This window comes from Rhizophagus irregularis, chromosome 18 (genome assembly GCF_026210795.1).
Source record: "Rhizophagus irregularis chromosome 18, complete sequence".
Lineage (NCBI taxonomy): Eukaryota > Fungi > Glomeromycota > Glomeromycetes > Glomerales > Glomeraceae > Rhizophagus > Rhizophagus irregularis.
In genome coordinates this window covers 1518296-1544050 of record NC_089446.1, presented here as the reverse complement: position 1 = coordinate 1544050, position 25755 = coordinate 1518296, and the positions used below count along the sequence as shown (strand labels likewise).

Genomic DNA, 25755 nt, shown 5'->3' with positions numbered 1-25755 from the left:
ACTTCGTCTACGTCCAGGTTTCCTAAAAAAAAGAAAGGGAATGTTAATTACGTTCCCTTAAATAAAAAATAAAAAAAAACCTTAAAAAAAAAGAACGAACTCACCATAAGTTCGTTCTTTTCTTTTAAATCCTGGTCGTTAGGCTTCGTTCGTTCAGGCTTCCTAATAAAAAAGAAGGAAACCGTTAATTAAGTTCCCTCAAGTAAAAATAACAAAAAAAAAGAAACGAACTTACCTAGTTCGTTCTTTTAAATCTTGGTCATCCGGCGGTCGTTCGTTCAGGAAAGGGTTTTTAAAAAAATGAATTTTTTTTTTTTAAAATTTAAAAAAAAAATCTGATCCGAAATCTGTTCAGATCGGATCAGATTTTCTCGTGTTTGATCTGATCCGATCTGAATCTGATCAGATCAGATTTTTTTTAAATTCGATCTGATCTACAGATCAAAATTTTGAAAACCGAACCGATCTGACTCAGATCAAATCTGCAGATCCCAGATCAGATCGGATTTTTTTCGGAGCACTACTTCTACAAAAAAATCATGGGCAACTTTTAATAGAAATTCGAAAAGTATTGCTGTAAATTTAAATATACAAGGGATAGTAGTTGAATTTGGTAATCGATGGGTTATATTTGTTATTAATTGTCGCCGAATCTATAAAAATTAATTTTTTTTAGAAATTTAACATAGTATTGTGTATTTTATATAAATAATACTTGCTATTTTCATTATTTGAACTTCAATATTTTTTTTATTACTTAATCGGTAGGGATTCTTAACGTATTCTTTGTGAAGGCTTTCGTAAGTCTCCGTAGTGTATCCATTAACTGCACCAAATGATCGAATCGAATCAATTATATGATATGCCCATGAATGCAGTTTTGGTAATTTTAACTCTGAGGGGGACATACATTGGAGAATTTTGATGAACATTTGAGACCAATTGTTTATAGATTCCTGAAATTATAATTTTAAGTATTAGTAGACAGCGTTGTTTTATAATAATTATGTAGTACATACCTTAAATTTGACCAAATCACTTTCTTTGAAATTTTTATATTGACTAATTGCATACATTTCATTCCAAGCTTCGTAAAGTTTTGCCAGATCTTCATTCTTTACAAAATTTTCATCATCCTCATTATTTACAAACAAATTGTCCACTACAAAAACCATTACTTTCATCAGATTGCAATACTCATTAGCTGTTAATCTGGCTATTAATTGTATGCCATTTGTAAAGATCTTCAAACTGGAAAATCTTGGTATTGCAGCTAATTAATGATCTACTTCATCAACTAAAGTTTTGCCACATTGCGCCCCTAAAAGTTTTTTCATATAATCAATTTGATAATGAAAGAGGCCTAAATCAAGATGATGCATTCTATCAGGCACTGTGGCTTGATAGATATTTATATTACTTGATATAAATTAATAAAAATAAACTCATGTTAGTGTAATGCTTGTAATGCTTACGTGCATTTAAACAATTTGCATACACTTTATCACGTGTACATGTATAAATAAATGTCAATTCTATTCTACATGCACAGGTCGAACAGATGTCATTGTCGCAAAATTTGCCTGGAATTTTTCTGGCAAATTGAGAATTATCCCAGTAAATTAGGGTAAATTGTGTTACAATTTTGGGATAATGGAGGTCTTACAATTTGGCAAATTTTGTCAAAATGGCGGAATTCCTACAGAATTCCTAATTCAAATGTTGAGAAATTTTTCAGTAAATTATCATTAAATTGTGGGAAATTTTAGGCAAATCTTTAGTAATGATATGCAAACGAAGTGCAAATTGTGGTGAATTTTGTTAAATTTTTAGTAATTTTATGCAAACATAATGTAAATTGGGGTGAATTTTAGGCAAATTTTTAGTAATTTTATGTAAACGTAATGCAAATTGTGGTGAATTTAGTTAATTTTTTAGAAATGTTATGTAAACGAAGTGCAAATTGTGGTGAATTTAGTTAAATTTTTAGTAATGTTATGTAAACGAAGTGCAAATTGTGGTGAATTTAATTAAATTTTTAGTAATTTTATGTAAACGTAATGCAAATTGTGGTGAATTTAGTTAAATTTTTAGTAATGCTATGCAAACGAAGGTCGTCAGGCTGGTAGTGTGTCTCGCTACGCTCACCCCACCTCGGCCTCACGGCCTCGCAGTACCTACATCCCCTTTCGTGGGATAGAGAAACCCCTATATATACTACCGCCATGGCCACAGTGGCCATGGCTGGTCACAGTACTTTCCAACTTCTTTTTTTTTCTCCATTTTTTCTTATATATAAAAACTACTATGACCACTATGACTACTATGACCAGACTACTAAAAAGTGGATAAAAACACGAATAAAGCCGAAATCAGACAGAATATCCGGTCATAGTACTGGCCATAGTTCGAAAAACTTATGATAATACTATGACCACCGAACTATGGCCACCGAACTATGACCACTGAACTATAGCCACCTTAGTAAGCTCCTTGGGCTCTAAAACCTGATTTATGCTATGATTATCCTTTATACACTTACCTAGATCTCCAAGTATAACCACCGAACTATGACCACTTGTCCTGAACTATGACCACCGAACTATGACTACTTGTCCCGAACTATGACCACTGAACTATGACCACTTGTTCCGAACTATGACCACCGAACTATGACCACTGAACTATGACCACCGAACTATGACCATTCTATGTCCTGAATTATGGCAGCCGAACTATGGACATCTTAGTCAGCCCCTCAGGCTCTAAAACCCGATTCAAGCTATGGACACCTGCCCCTCTATCTCACTCGAAAAAAAAAGTAATTGAACAATGGGTATACCATAAGTAATATACAATGATGAACTTACACGCAGCCACTTCTCTTGCCGAAGATCTTGGTCTCAATCTTATTGATATCTATGGAATCCATAAATGGGAAGCAATGAAAGCTTCACCCCTCAACGATCCAACATAGTAAGAGAGATGGTCAGAAACCTTCTGGTCAAAGAATTCGGAAAACATCTCAAGATTAACAGACTCTGGTACAACGGTTGTAAAGCCGAGTTGTGGAAGCGGCATAAAGAAGCTGAGGAGTCATACGACAGGGCGGTAAACCACTACAGGGAAGCCGTTGATGATTTCATTGAAGCCGATCAGAAAAAATACACCAAGTTTGCAGGAATGGTGGCAGTAGAAAGAGCCCTCCTCAGATGCGGCTTTATAACGCAAGAGTCCAACTGGGAGAAATGGACCCAAATGACATACAACATCCAATTGCTTAAAGAAGGTCATACTCTTGATGACTCGGATGATGAATCAGATGATGGAGAGGTATCTTTCGATGACTCAGATGGTGAGGAATACTTTTAGAAGGCAGTACTAATCCGTCTTCCTCTTTTTTGCCTCCTTAAGGCATTTATCAATACACTGTTTACACGCATCATCGGCCTCTAAAATTTTCTGCCCGAGTTTTTTGCATTGCCGATTGTACACCGTCTGATGTCTTTTAGCCGCGGTTTCTTTTTTCTTCTCCTTGATTTTCTTTTTGATAACCCAGTTTATCCCAGTAAAAGTATTCTTATGCATCCCACAAACTACACAGTCACCATGTAAACGATAGCAGCCATTTGTGGTCATATCTTGTATTTCACTAGCAGTCTCAGTTTCCTTCTTACACTTTAGGCAGTAAAATCGTGTTATCTTAAGATTTGAAGTCCGAAATCTTTCCTTTAATTTGTCGTAATATGTCGCATTTAGAGAATTATTACAAGTACTACAGTCTATCTGGAGTACCAGCACGAATTCTAAAAGGTGAGGAGCACTACAACCTATATAAAAAGCCCCTAAAGGAGAAGTCATCAGAGCGTCCACGAGTAGTTGTATGTAAAGTTGCTTGCCGAAATCAAGTAGTTTAGGCCAAGGCCGAAACTTTTTTAAAACCGAAAGTTTAGGCAATTAAAAGTAAATTTGCCGAAATTATACAATGCCGAAATTTTTACCGAAAGGCCAAAATTTGGCCGAAATTATTGGCCAACATTAATACTATAATTCTGGCCGGAATAATGATCGACATGTAAATTTCCTTTTATGGAAATTTGTGTAACATTTGTGTGACACATTTCTCCGATTTTACTGGGAAACAAAATTTCCTTTTTTGGAAATTTGTGTAACGTCACGTGACACAATATCATAATTTCGGCCGAATTTTAATTTTGGCCAAAATTAAGACCGAGTTTCGGCCTAATTTCGGCATTTTCGGCATTTGATTTGATTGGCCGAAACCTTTCAGAATTTCCTTTTTAGTTTCGGCAGGCAACCTTAGTTGTATGGAAACCAAATGCGACGCATCAGGCAGATCTCGCAGAGATGCCAGTCGACCCCAAAGGATTCCACTATTTCCTCGTAGTGGTGGAAGTCGTGGATAAACGAGTCGATGCAGAACCCCTAAAGGATAAGATCGCAAATAGGGTTCTCAATGGATTTGTTAAAATCTACAGAAAAAATCGTATTAAGCCACCAACACATTGACTGGAGACGGACTCTGGATCAGAATTTACTAACGACCAGGTACGCGATTTTTTCCTGAACAGCCTAGGGGTAATGATGAGGTTCGGAGAACCAGGAAGACACAAACACACAGGTCAAAAGATGTCAAATCAGTCATCAATCAGTCATCAATCGGGTATCCGATTTGTGGCTGATTGGCATCCGATTTCCGCCAAAATCTGACACCAACCGGGCTATACCGATTGGTGATCGATTGGTGAACGATTGGTGTTGGATTGGTAACAGATTTGTGACAGATTGGTGACCGATTGGTGACTGGTCAATCGATGGTCAACTTATGGTCAATTTATGGTCAATTTATGGTCAATTGATGGTCAACTTATGGTCAATTGATGGTCAATTTATGGTAGTCAATTTATGGGTTAATTTATAGTAGTAATCATATAACCAATAATAAAATTTATTACAGCATATTATAATATTTATTAAAATTATAAACTCTACAAACAATAAAATAATACATAGTGTTTTTATCTATTAATATTTAAAATAAAAACCATTCATAATAATCTTTTTTAAATACTTTATACTACAAAATGATGTAATATTTGATAAAGTTAGTAATATTTAATAAATAGTAAAGTGTAAAAGTTAGTAATCATAGTAAAGTATAAATACAAAATTAGTATTATGAAGAGTTTAATAAAAAAAAAAGAAAAATACGTGATGATGTTAGTAAAATATAAAAAAAAAGAATAACATTAGTAATATAAAAAAAAGAAATATATCATTACGTTAGTAATATTAAAAAGTGATAATATTATAAAATAAAATATAGTCAGTACAATAAATTTAATGACAAAAATACAATAATTAATATACCTGCAAAATGTAAAGAGAGTAAGAAAAAAACAGAAAAGAAAGAGCGTGTATATTTTTTGAAAAATAAATAAACTCTAGTTTGGTAATTTATATGCATGTTAAGATCAAGTCACGTGCATAAAGATCAGACCGAATTTTAATTGGTTAATAATAGATAAATATAGAATTTACTCGTCTCATAATTTTACCTTACATATAGTGACCTTTTAAATTTGACTTTCAGAGACCTAAATTTTTTTAAAATTGTTTAATAATATTAATTTATTTAATATAAATTTAATAAAAAGTATATTATTTTTCATTTAATATTACGAATTCTAAAAAAATTCTCTATTAAAAATATCTCATACAAATTCTTAGAAAATTTTAAAAAAAGAATCTCTATTTCCTATACGAATCTTAGAAAATCTCAAAAAAAAAATTTTCTATCAAAAACATCCATACGAACCCTAAAAAATTTCACAAAAAAAATCTCTATTAAAATATTCCATACAAACTCTTCCCATACGAACTATTAGAAAATCTTTATCAAAATATTCCATACGAATTCTTTCCATACGAACACTTAGAAATCTCAAAATCAAAAAATCTCTGTTTATCAAAAATATCCTATACGAATCTTAGGAAATCTCTTAAAAAAAAATTTCTATCAAAAAATATCCATACCCTTCCCATATGAATTCTTAGAAAATCTTTCAAAAAAAAATTTTCTATCAGATATCCCATACGAACCCTTCCATACGAACTCTTAGAAAATCTTTATCAAAATATCAAAATATCCCATATGAACTCTTCCCATGCGATCTCAAAAAAAAAAATCTTTATCTATCCTATCAAAAAAAATTTTTCTATCAGATATCCCACATGAACACTTCCCATACGAAATTTAGAAATCTCAAAAAAAAAACTCTATTTATCAAAAAATATCCCATACTCTTCCCATATGAACTCTTAGAAAATCTTTCAAAAAAAAATTTTCTATCAGATATCTCATACGAACCCTTCTATACGAACTCTTAGAAAATCTTTATCAAAATATCCCATATGAACTCTTTCCATACGAACTTTTAGAAATCTCAAAAAAAAAAAATCTCTATCTATTTATCAAAAAAAATTTTTCTATCAGATATCCCATATGAACCCTTCCCATATGAACTCTTAAAAAATCTCAAAAAAAAATCTTTATTAAAATATCCCATATGAACCCTTCTATACGAACTCTTAGAAAATCTTTATCAAAATATCCCATATGAACTCTTCCCATATGAACTTTTAGAAATCTCAAAAAAAAAAATCTCTATCTATCCTATTAAAAAAAAATTTTTCTATCAGATATCCCATATGAACCCTTCCCATATGAACATCTGATATCCCATACGAACCCTTCCCATATAAACTCTTAGAAAATCTCTAAAAAAAAAAATTTCTATCAGATATCCCATACGAACTCTTTCCATACGAAATTTAGAAATCTCAAAAAAAAACTCTATTTATCAAAAAATATCCCATACCCTTCCCATATGAACTCTTAAAAAATCTTTCAAAAAAAAATTTTCTATCAGATATCCCATACGAACCCTTCCATACGAACTCTTAGAAAATCTTTATCAAAATATCCCATATGAACTCTTCCCATACGAACTTTTAGAAATCTCAAAAAAAAAAAATCTCTATCTGTCTATCAAAAGAAAATTTTTCTATCAGATTCCCATACGGACCCTTCCCATATGGAGTTTAAAGAGTTTTAAAAACTGTATAAAAAAAAATATTTTAAAACATGTTATTAAACCCGTTATTGAAAAAATTAACTAAATATTATACAAGTTCTAAAATATAAACAATTTTACCTTAAATTACAAAACACCACTCCCCCTTCCCATATTCCTTACATTTCAAGTCCGGGTTCGTTTCCAAGAGTCCGGCGTCCTAGTTCTATAAAAAAAAGAAAGAAACGTTAAAAACGTTTCTTAATTACAAACACATAACCCCTTCTTCCACATTACCTTTATTATGTAGGTACAGTTTGACGGTTCGTTCTGGTCTCCAAGGGTCCGGCGTTCTACAAAAAATAGGACCTACAAAAAAAAATAAAATATATATATATATATATATATTTTTTTTTACTGTGTATCAACGAAATAAATGATCTGATCCTATAGCAGCGCCGAAGTCATATGACATACATATAGTTTGATAATCTGTAGATTATCTATTATAAAAAAAAGCCGCTGGATCAAACGTTTCCTTTTTTTTCAGGTTGCTAGACGAAAATTACGACCAGACTTTTGGATTATGTAAGTGGAAGGGGAATTATATTTTGTTTTTTTGAGAAATGTTACTAACGCTTCTCTTTTTCTTTTTTTTTAGGTTGCCGGACGAATAATACGAACCGGACTTCAGAATTTAGGTAAAAAAGGAGGTTGAGGAGTGTATTTTTTTCATTATATTCTTTAAGAAACGTTACTAAACGCTTCTTCTCTTTTTTTAGGTTGCCGGACGAAAACTACGAACCGGACTTTGGAATTTAGGTAAAAAGAAAGTCAGAGGTTTTTTATTAATTCTTTAAGAAACGTTATATAACGTTTCTTTCCTCTTTTTTTCAGGTTGCCGGACGAAAACTATGAACCGGACTTTAGAATTATGTAAGTGAAGGAGGGGAGGGATAACAATTTTTTTAAGAGAAACGTTCTAACGCTTCTATTTTTCTTTTTTTTTAGGTTGCCGGACGAATAATACGAACCGGACTTTGGAATTTAGGTAAAAAAGGAGGGTCAGGAAGTTGATTTTTTTATTATATTCTTTAAGAAGCGTTACTAAACGCTTCTTTTTTCTCTTTTTTTAGGTTGCCAGACGAAACTACGAACTGGACTTTGGAATTTAGGTAAAAAGAGGGTTGGAGAGTGGGTTTTTTATTAATTCTTTAAGAAACGTTATTAAACGTTTCTTTCCTCTTTTTTTCAGGTTGCCAGACGAAAACTATGAACCGGACTTTGGAATTATGTAAGTGAAGAAGGGGAGGGATAACATAATTTTTTTTAAGAGAAACGTTCTAACGCTTCTCTTTTTCTTTTTTTTAAAGTTGCCGGACAAATTATACAACCCAGAAATAAAAAATTTGTAAATCAGAATGCTATTCGTCTTTATTAAATGAATGTTTTTTTAAAGCAATCGGTCACTAATTAGCTATTCATTTGGTAGCCGATTTTCTTTCATTTTATATATTAAAGTAATAAATAAAAATCCTGAATTGCAAACCAATCAGTAACCAATCGGTCACCAATCGCTTATATCAGATTGGTGACCGATTGGTGACTAATTGTTAATAATAAACTTAATATATTTATCAGAACAAACTCAAAAGCTCAGATTAAGTATAATTTGACTTGCTTTACAAGACTATAATGCTAATTTTTTAACTTTAATACGTGAATCAAATATTGTAAATAAATCGGCAACCAATCAGTCACCAATCAGTCACCAATCGGTCATATGACCGATTGGTGACTGATTGGCAATTTATGCCTGATTTGTGACCGATTGGTAACAGATTGAAAGAATCGGTCACTAATAGGTAACCAATCAGCTTCCAACCAGTCACCAATCGGTCATATGACCGATTGGTGACTGATTTTTCATATTTCGACCTGTGACAGCAGTCATATGCCGAACGAGCTATCCAAGCTATTCAAGAACCTCTTCTCAAACGAATGGTGGCACAGGAGTTGAAGACCGGTAGGGATGGTAAAGTCCTAGGTCCTGGACCTAAAGACTTAGTCCTAGGACCGGGTCCGCAGATCTTTAGGTCCGGATTTAGGACCGATGAAAATCAGGTCCTAAAAAGTCCTATCCAATAGAATTTCAGTAATTATGAGATTTATAGTAATATGCCGATATGCTGATTATGCCGATATCTCATATCTTCAACACGTAATACGTAACAATGAGTAATTCTTTTAACAGCTCAGATGACGCGTTTATTCCAAATATTGATGACATAGATGATATAGATAATGAAATAGAAGAGCCTGAGCCTTTACGTAAAACTGCTTCAGTATGAAACTATGTAAATTGTAAAGATCCATCTCACACAGGAGTACCAGTATGTAAAACATGTGGTTATGTATTTTCTATTAAGTCAGGAAACTCTAGTATTGAACGACATCTTTTGAGTAAACATTGTATAGTAATCCAAAAAGTTCGAAAGCAAACTACCCTAAAATTTAAATGCAAGGATCCTTGGCCTGAGAAAGAGAAATTAGAGCGGGATGACGCTGTTGTTACTTGGATAATTGCTGACCAACAGCCCTTCAGTATTGTGGAGAAGGAAAATTTTATCAAAATGATGAATGTTTTTGATTCTCGTTATAAGGTTCCTGACCGCCACTAAATTAAAGAAAAGGTAGTCCAAGAGTTCAATAAACGACGTCTAAATATTCGTTATGATTTACTAAAAATACCTGGAAGAGTCTCCTTTACTGCAGATATGTGGACGTCAACATTAAGCAGTGAAGCGTATCTTGGTTTAACTATTCATTATGTTGATGAAAATTGGACTCTCTGGCATTTTTTACTTGACATTATTCCGTTTAAAACTCGTCACACTGGAATTAACATGGCAACTGCAATTAATAATGTTCTTTGCGAGTTCAATTTAGCAGGTAAAGCACTAGCACTTACTACCGACAATGAGTCTGCAATGCTAGTATGCGGTCGAAAGTTATCAGAAGAATTTGAGAGTGCTTTAGATGGTTTTTCATTTAGTCATTACCGCTGCTCAGCACATATTCTTAACCTCGCAGCTAAACAAGGGATGGAGATAATTGATGAAGAAATTCTTAATGTGCGTAAGTTGATGATAAAGATCAAGAATTCAGTTTTATTATGTGATTATTTACGCGAGTTATGTTCTATGGAGAAAATTGAATATCTTCGGCCTGAAGTAGATATAGAAACTAGGTGGAACTCCACCTACTATATGCTTTGTAAATTTCAAAGAATGGAAACGGCGTTAAAGATGCTTGCAATTAAACATGAAAACGTTCGAGATTTAATGCCATCTTTTATAGCATGGACAAAGATTAAGGTATGTTTGATATTATAATGATCAAAGATTTTCAGGATAACAGTAAGGATAGGAGCTCCCGAATCTTAGGGGAGGGCCAGAAATGACATCATTTCCTAAGGGGAGGAGGGGGTATCATGCCATGATGACGTTACACAATTCCTTATTAGGAAATTTCATAATTCTGGGCAACGTTAGGTTAGCCATTAATTTTACTGCGCCATAGTCTTAAATGTTCAGATGACACCGTTACTTAATAATTTACTGCGCCATAACCTTAATTTTTAGTTGTTACAATCTTACCTAATAAAATTTACTGTGCCATTTTAGTGTAACAACTTTTTAGAACAACGTTGAACAAATGTTACAATTTTAGAACAATGAGCATTTCACATGTTTCTAAAATAAAAATGTTCGCCTCACTTTGCCACTTTCTTCTTCACGTCAAAATCAAACATTTCGTAAAAATGTAGTTACGTCAGTACATTTATACTTAATATTTACAATGAAGCAAACATATTTTCAGGAACCAAAATATTCCAAAAATTACCTTATTTCGAACCCCCAAAATCTTTATGAACAGTATGTGAATGCTTTTGCATTCAGTGAAATGGTAAAGAGTCAGAGTTTGATGCCAAATAAGAAGGAACTACAATTACAAGCACAAAGTAGTTGGCGAAAAATCAAGTCAGAAAATAAAAATATTATTCAGAACTATATTTCTGAACTATTAAAGACTCCTGTTCAACCTCCTCCCTTCACTTTTTTTTCACAACAAAATTCAGTAGTTAAACCTTCAGCCCCATCTCCAAATATTATTCCTGAACCTTCTGCTAATATTCAACCTTCTAATAATGCAACAGCACAAAAGCAGTCAGATGCTAATCTTCAAAAAGCTAAAGCTGAATTGTGTGAATATGCTAATCTATCAAGAGTAACAACATCATCGGAACTTCATACACAATTTTCTTCAAAGATTAAGGATCTTGAGAAATCTATATTTTTAGAAGAAAAAACACTCAAGCGGTTAAGAGGTAATGCAGAAGCTCAGAAACGGGCTAGAAATAAAAAAAGGGAAATGTTAGAAAAGGAAAATATTGTGGAAGTGTATGATACACCTGGGCGTCCATCATTTCTAATAAATGAACCTAATCTTTTGGAGAATATGCACAATAGCATTGAGTTTGGAGCTGCAGATCATAAACGGCGTAAAGAAGTAATTAAAGTCCGAACAATTAAACATCTTCGTGAAAAAATGGAGGAGAATTATGGGATTTATATGGCAAATTCTACAACACAAAATTATTTGCAACCCCGACATTCAAACACAAAAGAAGCAAAACGGCATCATCATCCTGCACAAATACGTCTGGCAGCTGTTGGAAGAAATGAGATGAGTGATCATGTTGATGAACACTATTGCCTGGCATCAATAAAAGGCATAAAATCATTTGCATTAGCTTTCTCACAAAATGTGGTCCTGATTTCACAGGATGATAAAGCTAAGGTAATTACATTTATTTATTAATTATTTATAGCTATAAACTGATAATTAAGCTGTTTATATTAGGTTCCATTAGGAATTGCAGCAGTTGGAAAAACTTTTAAGGCTATACAAACGGTAAATGAACCTGTATCTGTGCCTGATCATGATTTCCCAAAAGGTTCTAAACATAAGCTAATACCGTTTGTCTACCTGGTGATTAATCCTGATAATACAAATGATTCCCTACGTTCTGGTAAAATGAGAATCTTTGGTTGATCTTATGACAATTACTGAAGAAGAACCCTTTCACGAATTCACACATCATGAAGGTGCAATAAAACCTATTTGGTGTTTATTAACAGATGGTGGGCCTGATGAAAACCCCCGATTTCTTGCAAATATTTTAAAATATTTGCTTATTTTTAAAAAGCTTGATCTGGATTATCTTTCAGTGAGAACACATGCACCAGGGCAGTCAGCTTATAATCCAGTGGAGAGAAGTATGGCATCTCTTTCTGGCAAATTGGCAGGCATTGTATTAAATGCTTTTAATTATGGCAACCATCTTGGCAATATGAATGGGCAAGCTAATACTGTAATTGATAAGGAGCTTGGACGTAAAAACTTTAAACATGCTGGAGAGCATCTTTGTGATCTTTGGAGTCGTGATCCTATTAATGGACAACCAGTTATTTCTACTTATATTGAAGAACATGATGATACTATATTTTCAAATGTTCAAGAAGAGGAATGGGAATGGATTGATCAGCATTCGCAAATTTGTAAATATTCTCTTGATTTACGCAAATGTGAAAATAGAAGTTGCTGTAGACCACCACGAGCTCCTGATGCTTTTGAACTGCTATCATTAAATAATGGCTTTCTTCCTCCTGTTGTGCAAGGTCAGGATAAACATTATCTCAGTTTGTTGCATACATTGGAATATTTTTGTAATCAGCTTCCTGGTTATGATGAGCATTGTCCAAGCATTCCATCTGAATTATATCATGAACTAGTATGTCAAAAATGTGGTAAGTATTTTCCAACAAAAGCATTTATGAAAAAACATGCCAAAGTTATGCATTCAAATAGAAAGGAGAGTGGGGTGCAGGGAATACAAAAAGATAGCCAATCTGCAATTTTGGAAAAAGGTCATGATATAGCAGAGGAATTAACATACAATGCAGATCAATCTAAAAATGATGGAACTGCAATAGTAAAAAATAGTAGGCAAATCAATAGAAAACAAAGTGGTAACAATGGGCATGTAAATGGTGATGTTAAGAATTTACGTCCTTGGAAATTAAGATCATCTAACGTTTCAGATTAATTTCATAACATGTAATTCTATAGCATAAAGTATAATAAATCTTGAATAAATGTTAATTGAATTAATTAAAAAAAGAAAAAAATCGTTTATAAAGTCATTTTTAAATTTTATTAAAATTTTTATCATTTAATTATTGATCGAACATATTAAAATAATTGATCACGTGATTAGTTGCACAATTTCTATAAATAGAATTGATGACAAGGGGAGGGGGTGGGCAAAATCTCCAAAAATAAAATGACGTCATTTCTGGCCCTCCCCTTATTTAATGAAATATCATATGAATAGAGGAGGGCGGAAGGTGATATTCTTCAAAGGAACGAAACTAAAAATCGAGAATATTATTATGTAAAATATTAAAAGATATTTCATGTAAATTAACAAATTTATATTTTAAAAATCAATAAATTAATTACATTTATTTCTGTAGTTATTTTAATAAAATCTACTATTATTTTGCAGGAAACAATAATCGTTTTAGAACCACTTGAAAGAGCCACCAAAAATCTTTCAGGTTCTAAATATCCAACCATTGCTGACGTACGATTCTATTTTAATGAAATTCGGGACCATCTAAAATACTGTATGGAAAGTGATCAATATTTGTTAGCCGATTCGATAAATCAAAAAATTGAAGAATACTGGACGATTCTTGATGATGCAACTATGATTGCTACAATCTTGGATCCACGAAACAAAATTACCCTCTTTGAATTAGGTGAATCAACAATGAAAGCAATTAATACCTTAAAAGAAAGGTTTTCTTTTTATTATAGCAAAGTTCCACGATCACGAATTTCCATACCTAAAGAAAACAATAATGTATCAGGAAGAGAATATTTCTACCAACTAAAGAAATGGCGTTTAGGAGAAACTACTGAAACAGCACAAGCTTCAACCCCGCCTTCAAACAATCCTGATTTCACAGAAATAGAACGATACCTAGCACTGCCTTGTAATGGGAATGTAGAAGTACTACTTTGGTGGCAAGCTCACACTGTTGAATTTCCAGTACTCTCATTAATGGCAAGGGATTATTTGGCGATACAATCCACAAGTGTTGCATGCGAACAGGGTAAGTTTATTAATAATAGTTGGCAAATAAATAACACATATCCATTTGAAATAATCAATAATTAATTGTTTTAATTGATTAATTCATTAATTTTGTGTTTATTTTTTTTTTTCTTATTTCAAAATTTAGCATTTTCTGTTGCTGAAAATACAATTACGAAAACTCGAAATCGACTGCAACCAGAAACTGCAAGGGCGTCATTATGTGCTAAGAGTTGGATAGATAATAATATTGGAGAAAAAAATGTGGCTTAGCCGTTTATTTAGAATTTTTGTAACCGATCAACAGTTCTAAACTAATTAAGGTTTTAATATGTAATAATAAACGGTATAACTAAATTTTGCTTTTTGTATTACTAATTTACAGCATTATTTAAAATTTTTGTAAATATACGTCAAGTTTTTAATAATTAATATGTAGTTTTAAATCGTAGTAACACTAATAATAAAATTTTAAGTCGTTTGATAATAAATTAAATGAAACCAATTTTTATATATATGACAAAAATTTATAAATAATTTAGCCCAGGATTAGGTCCTGGGACCAGGTCCAGAACCGGACTTAATAAAACTCAAGTCCTGGGACTCATTCCTTTAGGACCTGGTCTGCAGGTCCGTTCTATAGGACCTATAAGTCCCAGGACCAAGACCGGACCAGGACCGACCTAACCATCCCTAAAGACCGGGGTGACATCCGTGAAATGGTCAGAAGATTTCCATGATGTGGTTAGTAAAATAGATGAAATCTGGCAAAGAAATCTTCCAGACATTCCAACTGGGTTACCAAAAGTGTCAAAAAAGACGGACCTTCTCTCTGAAGGAACGCGTGTCCGAGTAAAGTTAGATGAACCTATCTCAGTACTCGGTAATAAACTTCATGGAAAATTTCGTACAGGAGAATAAGATGGAATCCCAATATCCGTGTCATCAAAAAAATGATACTCTCACCTGAACAGCCTCCTACGTATCTTCTTGATGGGCCACACGGGCGTCTAGGTGTATCCAGATGTGCGTACACCCGAAAAGAGTTGCAGATTGTTCCAGAAAATAAACATCCCCCACCTGACTCCGTGATAATAGGGCAACCCAAAAGATTTGTACCTGAGCGGATACTTCAGCATCGCATCAGGAAGGGTCAAGACCAGTATCTAGTCAAGTGGGAGCGTTATTCAGATACTGAAGCCACTTGGGAACCTGCTAACCGGTTGGAGGAGGATGTCCCCGATTTAATCCGCAAGTTTTGGGAATAAAAAATAAATATTCCCTATTTTTTGTCTCCTCGATTCACGTCAGAAACTATTGGGATAAAAATATTCTTTCCATTACAAGTAAGGGCAACATGTTCACGTGATTCATGGACATCATAATTGTAACGTTTCAGACACGTCCGGCTCAATCCAATCTCCCTATGCTTGTAATCGCTTAAAACCGCGAGATTCTCAGTGATTACACAATCAGGGGTTAGTTTGATTGACACACCTTTTACCATGCTGAATGTCCTACCAGATCCCGGAGCGCCAGATATGTTATGTGTAATACTCTTGTCGATATCCAACCCTAATTCCTCAGCGGCTTCCCTCTGAATAAAAGACGCATTAGCACAAGTGTCAGCTAAACATTGAATTGCTATCCCATTAACCTCCCCATCCAGTGCTAAAAGATCTTTAGTATTCTCCAAACGAGCTATGTCAATATCCATCGGGTCGTCTTCCCTGATATCCTCTTCTTGTTTTTCCTCAACTAGGTCTTCTGGAATCTCCGTACTTTTACGAGTAGACTTTAATTCTTCCCGAAGAATCTCGCGGAGTAATTTTCTAAAATCTGCAGACCTTAATAAACTTAATGAATCATTTTTGGTAACGGCTTTTATAAGTGTGGACTTACTACTAGTAACTTTCGCAGGAATCTTAATAGGAGTCATTTTAACTGATTTTTTTGGAACAGATTTAAGAAGTTTCGAGATACTTACACCCTTATCCGAGTTTACTTTTTTTTGTACTTCGAACCACACAAATCCGAAAACCACCTTCCTCATCGGGAACAAATTTCAAGTCATCAAAACTCGCGGTATTAGTATCAATATCCATAGCATCATCATTAAGATCGAGGTTTCTCATTGCTTGGGCTAATTCCAGATTATCGCGTCTATCTTTAGCCTTCTGAAGTCGCTTTGGAAATCTTTTAGACGTCTCATATCCCAAAATAAGATCAATAACATGTTGATCATCCTCCCTAGTCCACTCAGGAGCATCAGGGTCATCACCAACATCATGATCTATATAACCATCATCCCAATCGGGATCAGGATAATCATCATCTTGTTGGACAACGCGTGGCCGTGACTTCGGCCGAACAGGTTTAATCTGTTGTCTATAGACCGGTGGTTTACGAACTGGCTTAAATGCTTGTAATTGTTTAAATTGCGCCTGGAAATTCTTGGTAAGTTCCTCGGCCTGCGCCTTGAGCAATTCGAGTAATCGTTCTTGAGTAATAATGTCTGTTGACCTTTGTATTACAGCACCTTCGTGTGGAGTCACGGGATGAGTATAGCCAGCCAATTCCTCCTTTTTAGCTTTTTCAATACCCTGGCGCCTTTGTAATCCATAGAACATTTCACCCTTTCGTCACTCAAGATCACTCAATCTATCGATTAATATATTAAGAGGTGCTGCCCCGATTCTGGAAGCTTCAATAACGTTTTCTGGCAAAAGTCCTCTATAGAACTGGTCAGTAACCATGATTTGATTATATCCTACAATATCTCCAGTCCTCTCAACTCGCTTATAGTAAGATCGAACAGGTTCACCTTGTTCCTGGTAAAGGTTACTAAATCGTATCTGAAGTCTTTCTTCCACGATGGTTGGAAAATTTGTGCGCATATGCATAAATGCTTGATCCAGGAGAATCCCCTGTAAGACTCTCGGTTGATTCTGGACAGCAGCATTAAATGGACCTCTATGATTTCCCAACCCATTAACGGGTTGATAAGTAGGACGTCTACCCGCACGCCTCCACCGCTCTTCAACTTTAAAATTCGTTCTAACGATATCAGCGCGTGACGGGAAAAATGCATCTTCAACGGTTATCACCGCATTAACTGCAACCCTTGAATATGCATCAGCATCAGACCCGGATAAGTAAGTACCAACATGTAATCCATTAGCAACCTCAGGAACAGCCAAAGCTCTGAATGCTCGGCGAGTAGCACCGGCTCCACCATTTGCAGCAGCCACTAACCAAATATTCGAGAGTTCCCAATTTTTTCCAGTAAGTTCCGCATCAAACCACCTCGCCGCTTCATCTCTCATACAGCTACGAAGAACCCCCATCGCTCTCACTCGATCAGGAGGCGCACCGGCATCGTCCAATGGATCAATACCAACGGTATTAATATACCCTAAAAAGTTATCAATAAAAAGATTAAGATCTTCATCTTCCCGACTATGAAATATGGGGGCAGCTATACCAACGGCAGCCATATCGTATTTTGTGGATGGTTGAGAGGAGGTGGAGGAGGGTTCAATTGTCTAATTCGAAACCATTGTACTTGGATACGCAGAGCGGCTATTTGTTGAAAAAGTCGATTCCTAAGACGTCCCAATGTCCGAATTCCAAAAAGAACCCGATTATTGGCATATACAAGCCGATTTTGTGCCGCATTATGCTCGCCTATAGCTCTATTACGTTCACCTATAGCTCTATTACGTTCTCCTCTCATAAGATTATATTGCTGCTGAAGACGACGATTAGTCGTTCGCATACCACCAAACTCACGTTCCAATTAAGCCAAATTAGCTTCTAAACCAGTAATAGTATCTTGTACGATATTTAGCTCATCTTGTGTAAGACCTAACAAACCTGTTTGAACCTCGAGTTCGTCTTGTAATTCATCACGTTCTTTTCGAGATCGATCGCGTTCCGCTTTTAATATATCACGTTCTTCGTATGTTTCTCTACAGCGATGAATTAATAAATCAAGAGCATGTTTAAGACGATGGTTTGCATTTTGTACATCTCAATTAACAACCATGCGATCACTGACAGTTAAAAAATCTGTTAGATCCTTAATTACTGCAACTAATGGTATATTATTCATATCACGCAAATCTCTAGGAGGCGGTCCAGTAGGCTCTGAAGGAGTATAAATTGCAATTGGTATCGATGTCGACATCGTATTTAAACTAAGTTAGAATAAAATTCAAATGGATCTTTATGTATACAATTTGGACGAGTACACGACCGACTCGAGACAGGGTAATGAATTTGCCCTATCATGGCCTTTCCGTCTTGCCGTAGCAGGAAGTTCAGACTTGGGTAAGACAACTATGATCATTAATTTATTAATGGGAGACAAGAAGGTAAAGGAGGATGATGAAAAGTACATATTATGTGATGCGGTAATTCTAGTTGGCAGATATCTCGATAAACCGAAGTGGGCAGTCGTACGTGATTTCTTTACTAAAAATGGCCAATTTTTTGAAATGATTTTGTAATAATTTTGAAATACTACAAAAATACATTTAATACATCAAAATGGTTTTATTATATTTTTGTTATTATTTTGTAATTATATTGTATCTAGGTCTATAAAAATAACTCATAATAATATCACAATAATTTTTTAATGTTTTTGTTATTATTTTATTATTATAATATAATTAACTTTGATATTATTTTAATATTTTAATCTCAAAAATACCTCAAATATATCTTGATATATTTTAAAAATTTTACAAAATAATTGCACAATTGTTTTGAAAGCCATTGTATCTAGGTCTATAAAAATATTTCAAAAAATTGGCCATTTTTAGTAAAGTTTTTCAAAGAAGAAGAAATTCCGTTTACCGCAGTATCCCATAGTGAGATTCCAAATGTTAAGGACTTCAACTCCACCCAGGCTACTGTAGTAATCTTCGAGGATTTGATGGATGCGCCTAAAAAAACCCAGGATCTCATCACTGGATTTTTTACACACGGACGACACAAAAATATTTCATGTATCTATGTGGCCCAAAGATTCTTTACCATTCCCAAGGCTATTCGTGAAAATGTGAATTATATTTCCCTACATGGAGGTCACAGAAGTTTGACCGATACTAAGAGGATCATCCGCCAGTATACAGAAGAATCGGAGTCACTAGCTCCAGTAATCGATGACCTTACTCTACAACGCGAATTTATAGTATTTGATCTTAGAAGATCCAAGAGCGATCCATTATCTATTCGGGTTAAATGGGATACTAGTCTCAGTTCGATCACCGATCAATCTCAGTTTGATCCTAGTTTGATCTCAGTTCAATCCCGTTCGATCTGAGTTTGAACCCAGTTTGATCTCAGTTTGATCTGAGTTTGAACCCAGTTCGATTCCCATTCGATCTAAGTTTGAACCCAGTTCGATCGAAGTTTAGTTCTTATGGCCAGAAAGCTGTAGCTGAAGCAAAAAAGTCCTCCCAGCTAATTGAGTTTGCTCGGAAATATCTATCGCCTAAAGAGAGAAAACACCTCCTCGTATCTGGTGTTATAGCTAAGAACGCAGATACCTGGATTAAGTATGTCTTTCGGGAAGCCTACGGACTATCTGGTAAGACCCTGGAATCAGACTTCCAAAACTTCTTAGCGAAAGTACGGGATAGGACCACGAAAACTGAAATTCCAAAACCTGAGAATGTAAAGGAGTTATTCTCCCAGTATGAAACCCTGAAGTCTAGTCACCCTTTGGATAATAAAAAAATAATAGAAGACATCGGGGTTCTTTTACAGATCTTTTCTAAGGGTCATATGGACCGTCGAGCATTACGAGTAGGGATCAATAGTATTTTGTAAGAATCTGGTTGCTTTAGCAACCCATCTCGCGAAGTTCTTTCGCAGAAGCCCTAAGAATCATGGCACTTTTTTTACGTCCTTCGAAGTCAATCCGTAGCATCCTAGCTTTTAACCCAATAGCTCCTAAGGCTTGAGAAGCAAAGTTCTTAGTCATCGGATTTCTTACATGACTTACATAGTTCTCATAGAATGTAGTAAAGGGTTCGTCAATACCATCCAGGTATGTATTCCGTAAGAACTGATATAAGGCAATTTTCCCACTGTCACATCCAATGGCTATAAGTTGTTCAAGAAGCCACTTCCTAGTATCCTCGTATGAATCTCCATCCATAATTTTCATATCCAGTCTTTGTGTGAATAATTGCGTAAAATCCGCATTACTTACCCGACGGATAATCTGGACCAACTTATTCCTGGCAAGTCCCAAGGCTTGTAAAGGTTCACTCTCATCACCAATCTTCTTTATAATCTGTCTATACAACATGCTGGATAATCCTCTATATGCCGCTTTCGCAGAGAATACTCCACAGTTCTGACACTGGTTTATTACGATTGATGTTGACATGGCTATCTTTCTTTGATTATTCGCTCACTTAGTATTCTTCACAATCTTTTTTATATATTGTTATCTTTAAATACCTGTCATTTGTAAAAAAAAAAATAACTGGCATTAAGGGATCAACCGTTGGAAAGACCAGAAGACCGGAGGACCGGAAGACCGACCATTAGGAAGCGCAGTCCTTGCACAACTTGTCCGTTAAGTCATTTGGGCTTACAGGCATGAGACATTCCCTACACAACTCAATATTAAGCTCTGCAAGTCTCAGGGCATGGTCCTCCAAAGTTTGTGGACAACCGGAAGGACCGGAGGAAGGTGTCCCGTTAGTCGTATCTTGGTTTAAGATAAAATCATTATATTCATCTTGGTCAGCCTGAATAGCGGCCCTGATTTGTTGTATATCATTGAAAATTAACCGCTGGTCATCAAGATTTTCCTCATTATAGCGTGTTTCATTGATGATTTTCTCTATAAGCTTTTCCTCTTCATAATGAACAAGGTAGTAGTCCTCGACTACCTCGTAGTCACTCTCAACCAGTCTATGATACGTTCTAGTACCGTGTTGAATATAGCGTCCTGTATCTGTATTTAAATATACAGGTTGTTCCTGAAAGCTGAAGGCGGTGCGGTTTGTGCTCGATAAGCCTTCCATTGATATAATCATGGGATTCCATAACTATTCGATTAAAGGTATCTCCACCAACACGGATTGGACGTCCGGTTATAGGATTAATTATATAAGGCTATGACATGTCTTTTTTCTGTACGTGTCTACATACCTAATTGTTATCTTCAATTTACAATAACCAAGTGACATCGTCATCAGTCCTTATCAAAAAATGCAAGAATACCTGATGATAAGGTTACGTGGTCATCAGTCCTTGTTGCAAAACATGAAGATACCTGATGAATAAGTTATTGGATTATTGGCCTAAAAAGCATTCATGGAAAAACCGTGGAATTTTTCACAGTACCGTGTATAAAAAAAGTGCTAAACTTTGAGATCGGGACACGATGTCTCGATCTAATAATTTCGATGTCATGTGACTTCATGCGGGTACGTAGATCATTTCCTTTTTGGGCGATACACATTTCACAAAAAATCGATTTTGGTAAAAATGCGTTTGGAATCTTGTGTAACACAAATTTCCTTTTTCGGTAATTCGGGATTACGCGGTAATGCCGGCCGGATCTAAAAAATATGACTCTGCAGGGTAATTCCTACGAAAGTCAAGTACAAAATGCTTACTCCTGTTGAGTCCATTCATACCACTTCCAGTCCCCAAGGATCGCCTCCCCAACTTTGTTCACTTAATGCATACTCTATGGTTTCCTCTCTCAAGTGGGGTCCACGACCATCCCATTCCTAAGCATTTTCTCCATAATATAAAGCTGATCCTCGGTAAGGCGGTTTATCCATTTTTTATAGAGGTCGTTTACATCTTCAAACGTTATCCAGTCAATTTCCCTCTTTATATAATGCTTTCCGAGAGCTCGGATTTCACAGTACACATCCCCGATCGTAGTGGCATAATTTTTCCACCTCTTAAATGCCTCTCGATGAACTTCCTGCCACCACACTCTATCTACCTTACTCGCTGCAATAAGGTCAGTATCCGGGATCTTTGCGACAATGCGTTCGACTATTTCTACTGGTAATCGGTCCAACATGATGTTATGTTACTTATACTATAGCTATCTTCAATTACTGTATGCCTATTACACATGGATAAAAAATATAGACTAAATTCGTATAGGATCGTAGGACGCAGAAGCCGCTTATGCAAGAAGTTCTGTTAAGGTTTTCTCAGCCTCGTTTTTAGTAATAGCTCGCTTTGGGGGACCGGTTGATGAGTCCTTAGTCGCATTATAATACAATTCGAAGAGGGCCTCAAGCTTATCTAGGAGAGCTTGTTTATTCTTGTATGATTCGCAGATTTTTGCTATCTTAGCAGTATATGCCGCATTATCTGGGAAGAGTTTTCTGGCCACGAACTTCACATATGATACAGGAGAATTTGCCGTTTGGATTCGCTTGATATACTTCATGTGGTCCTGAACAAGGTAACTGGTTTTGCTAAACCCAGATATTAATGCGATTACTATAGTATCTTTTAATGCGCGGATAATCTTGGGGACAGTTTCGTCAGAGACAACATTAGGCTGAATGCGCGATGCCTCGTAAATAACCTCTTCACTAGTGCTGTCAGTGCTGTTAACAATGCTTGCGAATTCGGTATATGTCAACATGATTCTTTGTACTTTATAATAAATATGAATCTTCAGTTACCTGTTCATTAGAACGAGAAAAAATAAATATGAACCTCGGGGTTTACACTTGGGATACTGCAAGGCAGTAGAAGCGTTGCTTGGCCTTTTGTATCAATGGAGAGCCTGGTCTATACAACCAGGGGATAGCGACTTTCTGGATAATCCTAGCCACTTTATTGTTCCTTTTTTCTATATATCTCCTAAAGGCTTTCTGGATCATTTCAGCATGATAAGTATAATAGTCAAAATTAAAATGCTTTGGGCAACTATATAAATGTAGTCGTACTGCTTGATCCATGGAAGCGTCGGTTTCCCATCCGCGATCAATAAAAGATTTACAGTAGGTACAGTACCACCTATTTGGTAGTCGTGATACTATTCTCCTAATGTGCACAATATAAGCATATACATCTTGACGAGACCTTGGATAAGGTGGCCGCTTATGAAAACCTATTCTACTACAAGTCTCATAATATTGCACAGCATTCTGAATGCGCCTAGCCCACGTGTGGAAACTTTCGTCGTCTTGTCTACCTAATCCGTCAGTGTTTTGCATTTGGGTATCTCGTAAGATTACATGTTCTATAGGTTTATTCAATTATGCCATCACGGTATGTCAGTAAAAAATATACATACCGGTCCCTAGCAATCATGTTCAGATAACCTTGTTCACATTTTTCACATGGCAGTATCCCGCGGTTTCAAACTTGAAAGTCTTTAGAGTCGTATCTGCATTCTCTGAACAAGTGAAAAGCGTGAAGCTATCTGGCTGCTCTTCTAAAATAAATCCGTCTGTATGGATACGTCGTACTTTATCCTTGTATGGTTGAATTGCCTCAGATGTGATTTTGCGACCACGTGCTAATAAGAATGGGGCGATTCTGGGATACTCACCTTTGAAGGGATTACCCAGGTTTGTAAACTAGAATTGCCACTGGTCAGATCCTACTGGTATGATAGAGTCGAGTGTATGGCCCTCTGGAAATGTAAATGGGTCTGTTTGATCTGTGGTGAGTGTCTTGTAATTACGCTTCCTCTGGCATAATGCTCCCCATAATGTGTTGAGGACTCGCTTTGCCACGCGGCCAGCTACGCCACCCTGGTTTTTAATTTTGAAGAGGAACTGTACATACTCACCGAACATTACAGTCTCAGGGACTCTCGTTTCTCTATCATATATCAATGCATTTGGCTTCCCATCCTGTATTAACTGTATATTGAGACCAAGTTTTTTTGCTCATTGTAAGTCGATGAATGTATAGATTCCCCTTTTATTCTGTCGGAAGAGAATATTATTCCCACTTACCTTAGCACGGAATAATCCATACAAGGCATAACCCCTGTGGTCAACAAAGTCATTAAGTGTCTGGAATTTATCCCGTCTGATTGGAAAGTTTGCATTTGATTGTTGAATACTCGGATATAAACTTGTTGCGTCGTACTGTCTTCCATAGCCCTTCCACTCGTTATCTGCCCAGATTAATCCTCCCATCATTGCATCACTTAACCACTCTGCTTCTATCGGGTCAAGAGGATCATTGGCTGGAATCCCTACACTTAATCGTTCGAATAACCAGAAAGCCGTTCTTTTGTAAGACCAGTTATGGTATGATAAGTCAATTCCTAAACCGAACTTCTTTGTAGTCTGTAAGAAGACATCCCGCTCCTCGTGGATTCTCTGATATGCTTCTTCAAGAGTTTCATATATTCCCGTTTTACGGTTTTTCTCAACAGAGATAAAGGAACTCTTGAAATTCTTAGTTTTTTGAAACTGCCCAATTGTACAAGACTTAACTGTTTTGCCGTTGTATATTGTGACTACATTATTGGTCCCATCTTCATGGTATACAATAGGTAAATTACGCTTTCTATCTATTTTACTGGGGTGGAGTCTTCCGGGATTTAACGCGAGGGAGTAATGGCCTTCTGATAGGATGAGTGTTACATGTCTATCGGACTTACTCTTAGAGATTCGGGTAATGTCCCCCACAATATTAATTGCGAGACTTCCTGCGAGTTGTTCGACCTTGTCCATGCATGAAACTGGGATGGGAGCATCGCGATTGAGACCTAATGCCTTTTTGATATACTCGGGCTTTTCGATTGACTTTGGCATTTTAGAGAATGTGCTGTAAATATATTTCAGGCATTCATACAGGCAATCATTTAGCTCCCCGTTGCAACCCCCTGCAACCGGTGGGGCATCTCTCACATAAATTATGAATCGTTCAAAATAATCAGGGTCTGCGTCATCCGGTAGTTGTGCTTCGTCGTAGTGGTCCAAGAGTGAGAAGAGGCTGGCTGGTTGGTTTCCTGATGTCCATCCACTGGGTTTCCAGTTTTCATAGGGGAGCAGAATCTGAAATTTATGTGTCGGATACTGGGATTGGAGTCGCTGTCCAAGTCTTGCTATTGCTCCTCTGGAAAATCTTGCGCCTGAATACTGTAATTCTTTGATATCCGGTCTTGTAGGTAAAGCACAGACAATCTCTGAATAAACTATTTGATGTATTTATGAATTGTGTTCAGTTGTAATATAGGTTTTTTATACAAAAAATATAAGATAACTAAGAGGTGCTTATTTTATTAAAAGGAGTCAATCTTGCTACATACACGATCAAGATCCTCTTCATCCCAGTCATCGACGATTCCATTGGCGGCTTCCCATTCACGTTCCATATTAGTTTTTGAATATTCCTCGGGGATCTCTCGCGCTTTTCCCTTATCTGCCTTCATAGTTTCGTAACCAGAGGATTGGG

At 35.7% G+C, this 25755-nt stretch overlaps 7 protein-coding genes across 7 annotated transcripts; 2 read left to right on the top strand and 5 right to left on the bottom strand.

Moving 5' to 3' along the window:
* Positions 1–680: 680 nt before the first annotated feature.
* On the bottom strand, positions 681–1175 carry OCT59_009982 (uncharacterized protein; the record flags this gene model as incomplete). Its single annotated transcript, XM_066132720.1, has 2 exons — positions 681–956; positions 1020–1175. 2 exons carry the CDS (start codon positions 1173–1175, stop codon positions 681–683), a joined length of 432 nt encoding a protein of 143 aa, XP_066000336.1.
* Positions 1176–10958: 9783 nt separating this feature from the next.
* On the top strand, positions 10959–11656 carry OCT59_009981 (uncharacterized protein; the record flags this gene model as incomplete). The annotated part of the gene is made up of 2 exons (XM_066132719.1): positions 10959–11560; positions 11650–11656. 2 exons carry the CDS (start codon positions 10959–10961, stop codon positions 11654–11656), a joined length of 609 nt encoding a protein of 202 aa, XP_066000335.1.
* A 1340-nt stretch (positions 11657–12996) lies between these two features.
* OCT59_009980 (uncharacterized protein) lies at positions 12997–13269 on the top strand (the record flags this gene model as incomplete). Its single annotated transcript, XM_066132718.1, has 1 exon — positions 12997–13269. The coding sequence occupies one exon, from the start codon at positions 12997–12999 to the stop codon at positions 13267–13269; it is 273 nt and encodes a 90-aa protein (XP_066000334.1).
* Positions 13270–22063: 8794 nt separating this feature from the next.
* OCT59_009979 (uncharacterized protein) lies at positions 22064–22396 on the bottom strand (the record flags this gene model as incomplete). Its single annotated transcript, XM_066132716.1, has 1 exon — positions 22064–22396. One exon carries the CDS (start codon positions 22394–22396, stop codon positions 22064–22066), a length of 333 nt encoding a protein of 110 aa, XP_066000333.1.
* A 108-nt stretch (positions 22397–22504) lies between these two features.
* On the bottom strand, positions 22505–22975 carry OCT59_009978 (uncharacterized protein; the record flags this gene model as incomplete). The annotated part of the gene is made up of 1 exon (XM_066132715.1): positions 22505–22975. One exon carries the CDS (start codon positions 22973–22975, stop codon positions 22505–22507), a length of 471 nt encoding a protein of 156 aa, XP_066000332.1.
* Positions 22976–23057: 82 nt separating this feature from the next.
* Positions 23058–23552, bottom strand: OCT59_009977 (uncharacterized protein; the record flags this gene model as incomplete). The annotated part of the gene is made up of 1 exon (XM_066132714.1): positions 23058–23552. The coding sequence occupies one exon, from the start codon at positions 23550–23552 to the stop codon at positions 23058–23060; it is 495 nt and encodes a 164-aa protein (XP_066000331.1).
* A 366-nt stretch (positions 23553–23918) lies between these two features.
* Positions 23919–25732, bottom strand: OCT59_009976 (uncharacterized protein; the record flags this gene model as incomplete). The annotated part of the gene is made up of 3 exons (XM_066132713.1): positions 23919–24206; positions 24303–25495; positions 25606–25732. The coding sequence occupies 3 exons, from the start codon at positions 25730–25732 to the stop codon at positions 23919–23921; spliced, it is 1608 nt and encodes a 535-aa protein (XP_066000330.1).
* Between the last annotated feature and the right edge of the window lie 23 nt (positions 25733–25755).